A 12,700-nucleotide genomic window follows, 5' to 3' on the forward strand; every position below is an offset into this window, starting at 1 on the left:
GTGAGGCAGTTGGGGTTAAGTGACTTGCCCAGAGTCACACAGCTAGTAAGTGTCAAGTGTCTGAGGCTAGATTTGAACTCAGGTCCTCCTGAATCCTGGGCTGGTGCGTTATACACTGTGCCACCTAGCTGCCCCAATGTGCATCATTCTTATATGGGATATTTATATATCTACTTGGGGAGAGTGATTTCATACACATTGACACACACTACATTTTCATTGTATTGGGATATATAGATCTGAGATACATTTATATATAGTTGTTGTTGTTGTTTAGTTGTTACATTTCTAGCTCCTTTTACAAATGAAGAAACCGAGCCAAACAGGCTCAAATGTGACTTGCGTAGGGTCACACAACTAGTATCTGAGGTTGGATGTGGACTCAGGAAGATGAGTCTTTCTGACTTCAGGCCTGGTACTCTATCTACTGCACCACAATCCATATAATAATCTTGCATATTCTAGTGAGTTCTGAATGACTACACTGATAATAAGTATTATTGAGGCAAATACTTTGTGCTTAGCCTTGTGTTAAGCAAAAAAAAACCAACCCAAACTCTTGTAAAGTATTTAAGCACTTCAAAAGATCTGTGATTTTACACTCAACTACCTTTGTAGCCCCTCTATAACTTCATAAGTTGCCATTGCAAATACATATGTATATACATAAACACCTACACATATCTGTATAATCACCTAGTGTCCAAACATTTCCATGATTAATTACACCTGACCTTAAAGAGTAAATCTTTCCAGGCCCACACATACACAAAGACTTTCTGTTGGAGCTTACACTCCACTGGCATCACCTTTTAGAACTCAATGTCAATTCTTTGCACACTTTAAAAAAACAAAAACAACTTTATAGAATGCAAGTTTTTATCCTGCAGATCATGTGTAGTAGACACTGTTACTGAACTAGAAATTGATAAGAAAACAGTTACTTTTTTTCTTTTGTGTTTTTCCTCCTTGAATGTTTATTCAGACACCATCTAGTATTGATCTTCTTTGTTTCCTACATATTGTTTAGAAGTGTCAGCTCATTCTTGTTCCTTCTAAGTGTTTCCCATGCATTTGTGTTAATAGAGATCTAGCATTTTATCTTTTTTAAATTGACTTGTAATTTGAAGGCAATAAGCTTTGAATATTTATGCATATAATCTAAATAGTGTCATCTAACAATTGACAATAGGAGAACTCAAAAAGATGTCAGTCCACCTGGGAAAGAGTAGCTTCCTTATTAAAATTCACTGCCTTTCCACTGTATTTCTTCAGAAGTGCTTGATTTTAATGAAACAGGTTTAAATTTTTTTTTCTCATTATGCTCTGCTCTTTCATCTATTTCAAACCACATAATGTTCTGGTTTAATTCTTATTGACTTGGAGTCAAAAGACCTGAGAAATCCTGACCTCAACAATTTCCAGTGGCTACATGACTGACCTAGTGCTATGACATTTGGAAGGTCACTTAGCCTCTCTCAAATTCTAGTACCCTCATCTATGAATTACAGACCGTATTTACAGCTGTGTGATCTTGGTCATCTCTCAGTGCTCTAAGCAATTCTAAAAGACCATAAGTTTCAGGGAAGAAGCCAACCTAGATTAGGAGAGGGAATTTTCTATATCAGTGAAATCAGGTTTACTCTATCCCTGTTACTATTATTAAATTTACCGAAGGGGGCAGCTAGGTGGAGCAGTGGATAAAGCACCTGCCCTGGATTCAGGAGGATCTGAGTTCAAATCCAACCTCACACACTTGACATTTACTAGCTGTGTGACCTTGGGCAAGTCACGTAATCCTCATTACCCCACAAAAATACAAAAAAATAAAAATTTACCTGCAGCAGTAGACCACAGTGGGCCATGAGATATCAAGAGTTTTGCTGCTTCTGCCCCTTTATCGCCTGTATAAATCATCTGAAACATATCACCACATTGCCACTAGAGGGAGTAATTATTTTGGCTGCTTCCTTGTTAGCCTGATAATGGTGGGATTTTTTTCCGCCTTCCCAACTGGACTCACCTTCATATGTAACCAACTTAGAGTTTTTAGCCCTGGGATATTTCTTGAAAATGTACTTTTGTGGAATCATGAGGAAAAGTGTTGGGAAAATACATTGTTCTACTACAAAGTCAACTACTTCAGAATGTCCTAAACCTATGAAACTCAAAGAATAGTAGAGCTGGAAACCTAGAATGTCAGAACCTAAGATTAAAAAAACAAACAAACAAACAAAAAAACCCAGAAACTTTAGGACATACTGTTAAAACTAGAAGGAACTTTAGAGGAATGTCAAAGCACTAAAAGGGCCTCGGAATGTGGAACGCTATAAGTGTAAGGGGCTGGAGAATATCAAGAGCCGGAAGAGGCCTTGGAACAAAGAACAGTGGAGGTACAAAGCCCTTTAAAACAGAGGATTTGGGAACATAAACTGTTTGAGTCTTTGAAGATCATCTTAGATCATCTTTGGAGATCTTCTCTCTGTTTTTATAGATTACATCATCAGTTGATTAATGAGTGATTCCAGCCACATGTACAGTGGCAGATATGATCATGATAATAGTCCTAAAATTAAGTTAAAGAAATAAAATATTTTTTAAAATAAAATAAAATAACACAGCATTCTCATTCTTTTCCCTACAGCTCCAAGGTCTAAGCCACAATGTGATCTTCACCTTGGATTCCTTGTTAAAAGGAGACTTAAAAGGAGTCAAAGGAGTAAGTGTTCAGCAATGTGATTTAACTCTCCTTTAAACTCTCCTCTTCTAAGTACCTCTTACATTTGAAGGAAATGCCTCCAGTCACAGGTTCAAAGCTTTGGGTTATCCTTGACTGCTCCAACACTAACCCCACATAGAAGATGAGTTGCCAGATCTCATCATTTCCTTTACTGAAACATCATTTGAATACATTCCCTCCGGTCCACTTACAGGGCTACCACCCTAGTTCACCCTCTTATCACCTCTTGCCTGTACTCTTGTTCTGGTTCGCTAATTGATCCGCATTCATCAAGTGGCTCCCCACTCCACCCCAGCTTGCTAAAAGTGATTTTCCTGAAGTGTTGCCCTGACCTTGTCTGTCTGTCTCTCCCTCCCTTCTTCCCCCCTTCACACACACACACACACACACACACACACACACACACACCTTCCCTTCCCAATATAAATCGATCTTTCTCAGCCTCAAGGATCAAAGTTAAAGTGCTCTGTTTGACATTTCTTTCCTACCTTCCCAGTCCTCTTACACTTCATTCTCGCCCACGCACTCTATGATCTGTGTCTTTGCACTGTCCTCCCTGCCTGGGATGATTTCCTTCTTAGCCTTTAGCTCTCAGCTTCCCTGGCTGCTATAGTCCCTTCTTCCCTGGCTATGCTTCCCTAATGCTTACTTTTACCTCTTCCCTCCCCTCCCATTTATTCTGTATCCATCTCGTATGTCTCTAGATATTTACATGCTGTTATTTTTTCCTTTCTTTGTGTCCAAATGTTAGTACAGTGTCTGACACCGAGTTATCACTTAGCTGCTTATTAATTGATTTTTAAAAGTACACGGTTAGGGTAGCTAGGTGGCACAGTGGATAAAGCACCGGCCCTGGATTCAGGAGGACCTGAGTTCAAATCCAGATTCAGACACTTGACACTTACCAGCTGTGTGACCCTGAGCAAGTCACTTAACCCTCATTGCTCTGCCAAAAAAAAAAAAAAAGTCCAGTAGCAGTGACTATTTGAAAAGTCAGTTGACAGTAAAGGAGGGAAAAGGTTGGCAGTTAGGGGCTTTAATGAGAATTGCAGAAAGGACTATAAGCATCTTGAACTAAGAATCAATATACTTAGGTTGTAGTTCTGGCTATATGCAGTTAGTCTACTCTAAATTGTATGACCTTTCTAAACCTCAGTTTCTCTACCTATCAAATAAGTCTAGTGATATTTATTTAACTCTGTCATTCTTTTTTTTGTTTTTGTTTTTGTTTTTTTTGGGAGGGGGGCAGGGCAATGAGGATTAAGTGACTTGCCCAGGGTCATATGGCTAGTAAGTGTCAAGTGTCTATGGTTGGATTTGAATTCAGGTTCTCCTGAATCCAGGGCTGGTGCTTTATCCACTGCGCCACCTAGCTGCCCCCTAACTCTGTCATTCTTATGGGGGTTGTTCTAACGATCACATGAAGGTTATCTCCTTGCTGCATATTGGTTTGAAAAGCATAAACTGCCATTATATAAATATGTATGTATGTATGTGTGTAAAAACATCTTTCAGGGCCCTTTCCCTCCCCCCCTCCATAAATATGTGTATGTATATGTATATATACATATATATATATTATATTATATATAATGATACAATATATTGTTTTATACATATATTATTATGTATTGTATATTATATGTATTATATAATATTATACATTATATGTGTGTGTATACATGTATATAAAAGAACAACTTTCGGACCCCTACCTCAAAATTATCCATTTATCCTGAGCCAAAAGTGAATATAATTTCAAGTATATTTTCTTCTTTCCTAAGGACCTTAAAAAGCCGTTTGATAAAGCTTGGAAAGATTATGAGACCAAATTGTAAGTATCTTTCACTTGAGCATTGTTTTCATAATGGCAGATAACATTCGATTTTGACTACTTTTTCTTGTTCAATACATGCCAATGCTATAAAAAATTTTTTTCTGTTTTAGGTTAACTTAAGAAACCTGGCAAAGTCTCTTATTCCATTTATTTTTCATTGGGTGTACAACTGCTATCATGTTTAAGCTGGAGATTACATTCTTTCTGCGAATGGGCTGTCTAATATATCTTACTCTAGCTATATGATATTTATCACAACTTCCATTATGTAACCAAAAGAAAAATTATTTTGGTGGCTATCTTGGTGTGGCATTTCACTTAGCATGGAGCAGTACTACATACTTTAGACACACAGTCTAGAACATGCAGGTATACCTGGTAAAGTCTCAATAGATAAAAGAAATGCTAGGTAGACACAGGCCTTTTGGAGAGACAGGGTTAAAAATATTAGAACGGCTCCTAATCTTGGCTATAGAGTTAGACAACTGCTAAGATAATATGATAAAAATGTTTGTGTGGGCAGCAATAACAGCAAGATGAAAACAGATGCAAAAAAGAAAAATCAGGAAAAGTTAAGAATTAAAACATTTTTGAGCTATTTTCAACATGATTTGTGTAATAAACTCTGTCTTTGTACATAATTTAGGAATATTTTTGTGTTTTGATGGTTCTAGTTCTAAAGCAGACAAAAAGCAAAGAAAGGGTTCTTGTAACATTTCTAGATATGGATATTAGTTCAGTGAGTCAGAAATAGTACTCAATTTGAGATTTATTTTGATTGATCAGTAACCCCTCATTCCATAATCCTGTTTGCTGAAGAAATGGGATGGAAAGGGAAAAAAGAAGTTGACAGAAAGATAAATAAAGATGAACGACAAAACCTTTTTTTTATCTCAATTCTTCTTGTTGAAAATTTTTCCAAAATGTCTGAGTCTGCTTCCTTGGTTATGGTGTTATGTATAGTAAACATAATCATATCTTTCATGATGGAGGATCTTAAATTTCCTGGTTATCATTGTGAAATATTAGTGTTCAGGATACAAGATGGAGCAGGTAGGAATTAAGCATGTACTGATCATAGGCTATTTCTTGGAAGGTGATTTTTTTAAAGAACATTCTCGCTTTCAACACATTTTCTCCATATTTGCCTCTTAAGATTTTAGTGTTAAGGGGGGGGGAATCTGGTTAATTCGGGGGTTTTAATTAAATCATAATTTTTAAGCATATTTTAATAACATACCTTTTTATTGGTAAAGCATATCTTCCTAAAGGAAATCCAAGTTTGGAGAAAAATATACTAAAGATGAATTTGTGGATGTGTCAGGCTGTGGAAAGTATATAGGATTAGGACTCAGAAGACCTTGGTTCTAATTTGTAGAAAAACATTGTAAAGACAAACAACTTTGGAAGACTTCAGAACTCTGATCAATGAAATAACCAGAGGACGGAGAAGGAGCTTTTTACTACCCACCTCCTGACAGTGACGATGGTTTTAAGATGCAGAATAAGGCATAACATTTTAAAACATAAACAATGTGGGAACTACTTGACTATTCACATTTATTAAAAGGCTTTTTGTTTTTGTTTTTTCTTTTAAATTGGGTAATGGGATGGGAGAAAAATGAGATGCTGGTTAATTAATCCTGACTTTACTCCTATCCTTAGAAGAGGTCTTCCTGTCCTATTTTTGTGGTTCAGTTTCCAAAATGGTGGTCTAATGCTACCTTTCCAACCCCCAAATGATTATTCTAAGTAATATGAGAAAGAACATGAAACCCTCTTTAAGAGTACAAGTTTAAAAAGAGTTATCTAAATATAAGATTTTGTTCCTGTTTGATTGGGTGAGTGAATTGATTGCATATTGCCTCAGAGAAATAGTATAGATGTTACCCTGTTATAAAAATGAAACAGATAATAGTCTCCTTTCACTCTTGCCATCCATACCAATAGAGTATAGCATTGCTGTCGCTCCAAGAGCCAGCCTGCTGCAATGGGTTTTGGAGTCAGATAATCTGGGTTCAAATTCTGGCTCAAATTTTTAGTTGTTTTCAGTCATGTATCCTGTCGTGCAGTCATTTCAGACTATTCATGACCCCATTTGTGGTTTTCTTGGCAGAGACATTAGAGTGGTTTGCTATTTCCTTCTCCAGCTCATTTTACAGGTGAGGAAACTGAGGCAAATAGGGTGAAGTAACTTGCCTAGGGTCACACAGCTAGTTAGTATCTAAGGCCAGATTTGAACTCAGGAAAATGAATCTGGCCTGGTACTCTATCCACTGTGACAACTAGCTGCCCTCTTATACTACCTTTTATTAGCTGCCCCTTTTATCACCTGTGTAACTTTGGTGAAATTATTTTATCTCTCTGGGCTTCATTTTGCTTGGCTGTAAAATAGAGGGGTTGATATGTAGAAAAGAAATAGGTCTAGATGATCTCTAAAATCTCTCCATTCATAAGGATAATCATGGCTAAGGAACTTTTGTATGAAGCATTTTAGTATTATAGTTAATGCAGGAACAGTTATGACTTCTAAAGAAAATCTGGTCCAGCAGATTTAAATGGGCGGAAACCTGGGACCCAGAACTTGATTCATCCAAGGTCACACAGTAACAGGACCAGGAAAAATATCAATTCACATTTCTCCTGTCCTTTCAGGTTTGCTAAGTGCTTTGTATTAGCTCTGAGGTGAGAGATGCAAAAAATTCCTGTACTTATTTTACAAATGTAAAATGTGGGGGTCAAAAATATTAAGCTACCTGACCAATTTTACATAAAATCAGGAAGATCTGTGTTGGAGTCTCATTCATGATACTTCTTAGTTGTGCTAATCTGGATAAGTCACTTAATTTCTATGAGTCTCAGTTTTCTCACATGTAAAATTCAGATAATCACAGCTACAGCACTTACCTTAATGGACCAAACAAAATCTTGATTCTACCTTGTTTTTGCAAAGTTTACAGTGCTACATAAAGGTCAACATAAATATCTTTTAAAAACAATAATAGGTAACATTTATATAGTGCCTACTATGTGCCAGGCACTATGTTAAGCACTTTCTCATTCAATTCCCATAACAACCCTGGCAGGTAGGGGGCTATTATTAATACAGATGAGGAGACTGGGGAGAACCAAGAGTTAAATGACTTATTTAGGGTCACACAGCTAGTAAGGGTCTGAGGCTGGATTATAACTCTGATCTTCCTGTCTCCAGTTCCAGTGATCTGGCTACTGAGCCACCTAACTGCCCAAAAGTTGTATAGTCATATATTTACTACTCAAGTATGATTCAAGAGCTTTTTCTTATTTAAACATTAGATGCCTTAAGGGCCTGGCTCATAATAAGCACTTTCTACCTGTTTGTTGATTGATTACATGATAAACAATACAAAACTGGACTGGATTTTAATAATAAATAGAAAGTTCAAAGAGGAAAAGCACCCAAGCTATGAGAAAATTTGATATGGCATTATTTTCCCCTTAGGATCAGTCTAACTTTTGGCACTACAAAGTCTCATTTATCCACCTGACATGGCATAAAATCCTACTGAATTCTGGGGGCAGCTAGGTGGCACAGTGGATAAAGCACCGGCCCTGGATTCAGGAGTTCCTGAGTTCAAATCTGGCCTCAGACACTTGACACTTACTAGCTGTGTGACCCTGGGCAAGTCACTTAACCTCCATTGCCCTGCAAAAAATAAAATTAAATTTTAAAAAAATCCTACTGAATTCAGCTCTAAATTAATGCCATAAGATAAGTACAGAGGAAAAAAATACAATATGTTAGTAGAACTTCACAGGACACACTTTTCAGGTAAGATCAGGGAAGTTTCACAGAGAAGCTAGCATTGGAGAAGTTGAACAGTAGAGGGTTTTGTTGGGTTTTGGTGTTTGTTTTTTTCCAACCTTCACATTTTTATAGTGTTTTATAGTGTTTCTAAATTGAAAAAGTCCTTTCTATACAGAGTTGTGATTATGAGGAAATTAGAATTGAAAGAACCTCTCAGGTCAATTAGTTCAATCCTTTCCTTTGGTGGAAGAACCAGGAATCAAACCCAGGTCCTTGGACTCCAGAGCCATCATGAAGATCCATGCTGCCTCTTTATTTCAGGTTTTGTATGACAGTAGTGCACATACATGTTTTATCTCCATATAGTCGTAAGTAGTAATTAGTCTTTCTATCCCGCATCAAATTTAGTGCCTTGCACACAGGTGGTGATTAATAATTATCTACTGAATTGAGCTGAGATGAATGATGAACATTGGTTGGGTTGGCTCAGTGTAGCTTTTTAAGTGAGAGATATTAGTGATGTTCTTTTGAAGCCTATGGTCTCATCTGCTTTAATTTAATTACAGTACAAAAATTGAAAAAGAAAAAAGAGAACATGCAAAACAGCATGGGATGATCCGCACAGAGATAACAGGAGCAGAAATAGCAGAAGAAATGGAGAAGGAAAGGCGTCTGTTTCAGCTCCAGATGTGTGAAGTAAGAAAAGATTTTCTAAAAAATAATTTGCCTGTAATTTTAATTGGTATCTTTTTCCTTACTGCTAATCAGCAGGTTATTATTTGGTTAAAAAATGACAGGGTATATTCACTGACTAGATAAAAGGATTATATTCTGAATATTTCACTTTTTTTCCAGTTTGAGCTTTATGGGATTTTGAAAGTAATCTAGTCCAACCCTGTTGTTTTATTGATAAAGAAACTGAGGCTTCGAGAAGGGAGGCAATTATCCAGGGTAACACATATAAAAAAATACCAGAGCTAGGATTCTCATTCCTACAGTTAGGGCATGATGCTGAGCATCCACCACAAACAGCTGTGAAAGTAATATGGAATAGTTATACAGTGTTGGGCTCATATCTGAGCTCAACTAATAGCTACCTGTATGACTTTAGGTAAGTCACATGGCCTCTCTGGGTATGTTTTCTTATTTGTGAAATGAGCCAGTTGGACTAAATGATTCCTTTTAACTCCAAATCCTATGAGTCAGCATCCTCTGGAGTTCTTCAAAAATCAGGCACAGAGGCCAAAGAAGGAATGTCATGGAATTCTTTTTCTCAGTCTTCAGGTTGAAGTCGGTCAGGATTTCTTTAGAATGCTTAAAAATAAAAGCAAAGAGAGGAGTTAATTGGGTGAGAACCTGAATGCTGCTTGTTAAGAGGCTGGATGATTGTGGAAATAGTCTGGGTAGGGTTGGGCACTGTTTGTGAAAAGTGAATGCTGGATTTTACTGGTGATGTTGTTTTCTAAAATATTTCCAGTTGTTTGTTGGCATGTCATTGTTGTTGTTTTTTAACCATGTACCTAATTTGTACAGAAAAGTATAATATCCATTTTTTAAAATCTTGAGTTTGTAACATAAGAAAGGACATAAAAAAAGCATGCCCTATTGTATTACATGAAGGAGGAAATGGATTTCTGATCATTTTTGGAATGTTTTTGCCGTGTTTGACTTTAACTTGTCAAATGAACTAATTTTAGTATTTTTAAAATGCTAACAACTTAATCACTCAGTTTACTTGGTTTACCCTTGATTCATTGCCCTGCTAGATCAGCACTCCTTCAATGGAACTGAACAACTGTGAGGGATCTACTAGTTAGCTTTGCCTCAAGTTGTATGGATTAAAAGCTGGTACTCTACCATCTGAAGGCCTGTAATTACCAACATCAAATTCTGTTTTATTTCCACAGTATCTCATTAAAGTTAATGAAATCAAGACAAAAAAGGGTGTTGACCTACTCCAGAATCTTATAAAGTATTATCATGCACAATGCAAGTAAGTAGAATGTTCTCCTCTTTTTGTAGTGTTCTAATTGAACCCAAGATTTTTTTCCCTTGATTTTTGCTTTCAGTCTTCTTTTTTGTACATCGATAATTGAGATATTTTGCTTGGCCCCCTTGGCGAAAACTGGAGCCAATAAGTAGAACAGAATCAGATTTAGGGTTCCTATAAAGAACTTTCTGACAATTAAAGCTTGAAGTCCTGTGATTCTGTAAGGTATATTGGTTTTCTGAAAATTTCCTTTATAAATCTAGGGGCTGCAGATTCTTCCTGCCATATTGGTCTGACTGACTTCCCCCTAACCATTCTGACCTCCTCAGCAGTAGTCAAAGTAATAACAACACCTTCCCCTGGCCCCAGGCACACCCTATACCAGATATCCTTGTTGCTTGGTGTTGCAAGGTTAAGGAAGCAGTCCTCTCTCATTTATTCTCTGAGACTGCTTGCATCTTAGACCAAAGTTCCTTCAGAGATAAGTATCTTATTATTAAGGATGTTGACTTTCCCTCCTTTTTTTTCTCACCTCACCCCAACTCCAAGAGGAAGAGAGGTAGGAGTAAATTAGATATCCCAAAAGGCCACTTCCCCAAAGACTTTGTTCTTTGACCAGTGGTTGGGCTCCCACCTGCCACTTGGAGATAGATGACATGGAGGATAGAGCTCAATGTCACAGAGAAAAAAGTAGACAGGAAGGGGTAGGAGATTCTATGGAACAGTGGTATTTACAATAAGGAAGCTGATCCCTTAGGGATATAGTGAATGGGGTTAAAGAAAGGACATGTAGGAATGACCCAACTATGTCAACCTCCATAGCTGTGAAAGCGCTATTATCCAATGTTTGTTTATGTTTCCAGTGTTAAGGCTAAAATTCTAGCTAGTCTGTCTAAAATATCTAATGAGTGGTTGCCAATAAATTATAAGCTTTAGCAAGAGTTAGGCTTTTAAGCATTTGTTAAGGAGAATAAGAATTTGGTAAAGAGAGAAGAAAAGGCCTAGATTCCTATCTATTAAAGGGAGAGAGCATTCCTAGCTCCGTTCTCTGCCAGAGTCCACAGGAAAAGAGAGTGAGTCAGAGCACCAGGCTCCCCTTTCTTCCTCCCACAAGCAAACATTACTTTCTGACACCAAAGAAAAGACGCATGGTGTTGCCCTCAGAGACCTTCACCTCATGGTGGAGCTTTTCTACAGTAAGTCTCTAGCAGGTGGCGTCATTCCGATCATTATAGTCCCTGCTTTGTTTCTTCAAGAAAATAACAGAATATAATATCCTATGCTGACTAACAATATGTTAATAACAATGTAGAAAAGGGAGAGAGGAAAGTTTTGTCCAGAGGGGCGATTTTTTTTTATCCTCATGAACCAGCGCTTTGACATTGGTCTTGCAAAGGGAGGGCCTCTGCAGAGAGTACAAGTAACAGATTGTATATATAATAACAGAAGGAAAAGAAAAAAACAAACAAAAAAATACTATTCATTTAAAGTCTCTGAAAGTCTTTTCTCAGATGTCCTCTGGGTATAGTCATGGAATGGAAGTCTTTTCAGGGGTTGATGTGTGGATGCTGGTAATCAGACAGGAAAATTTCCTACAAAATTGAGCTTAACACAACTTTAAAATGACTTTGTCAATAATCAAAATCAAACACTGAAAGTTCTCAAAAACATGTCTAAGGGAATTCAGAATCTTAGTTGTTTACACATGAAACATAATAAAACAAAAATTGAAACATTCTTTAAAATTAATACTACTATAGTCCCCCTTTATGGAGGGTAAATTGAGAAGACAATTGCTGTAATATTAATTTTTAAAAATAATTTTTATCTTTATTTCATCACTTTTTGCATCATCTGCCTAATTATCCTCATGCCATTATGAGAAATTTAAAAATCTAATATAATTGGTAACAGATGTCAAGGCCAAATTCAGCAGTATATTTATCATGACACCTGAGATAATTATGGGGTTTACCATAAAAGAATAGAGAAATGATGGGATATGAACATTCCCACACTTGAGCAATATATACTGCCCATGCAGTATGCCAGGCTTAAAATAGGTGGATGGAATGTATGTCCATGCCACTGAACATATTTGAGGAAACTGAGTCAGACTTAATCAGATAAATGGGATTGAGATGTCCATGGCATCAGGCATATAGGAGGGGGCAGAGAAGCCAGGTGTAGAATGAGATGGGTGGGATCAAAACTTCCAGCCATCTGTACAGTATTGTGGGGGAAAAGAAAAAAAACAAAAATTAAACCAAGAGAATCCAGCCTCAACATTTGTCAAAAGCCATTCCCTCGACCATACCTTGACTTCATGCATGTCTCCCCTCATGT

General features: G+C 37.0%; 1 protein-coding gene across 1 annotated transcript in view; it reads left to right on the forward strand.

Moving 5' to 3' along the window:
- ASAP1 (ArfGAP with SH3 domain, ankyrin repeat and PH domain 1) overlaps nucleotides 1-12,700 on the forward strand; it is a 375,367-nt gene that overhangs the window by 239,004 nt on the left and 123,663 nt on the right. Inside the window, 4 exon segments of the mRNA XM_043965620.1 lie at nucleotides 2,645-2,719; nucleotides 4,525-4,574; nucleotides 8,931-9,060; nucleotides 10,272-10,357. Of these exon segments, the coding sequence (XP_043821555.1) occupies nucleotides 2,645-2,719; nucleotides 4,525-4,574; nucleotides 8,931-9,060; nucleotides 10,272-10,357 (341 nt within the window).

Source organism: Dromiciops gliroides, chromosome 1 (genome assembly GCF_019393635.1).
Source record: "Dromiciops gliroides isolate mDroGli1 chromosome 1, mDroGli1.pri, whole genome shotgun sequence".
NCBI lineage: Eukaryota > Metazoa > Chordata > Mammalia > Microbiotheria > Microbiotheriidae > Dromiciops > Dromiciops gliroides.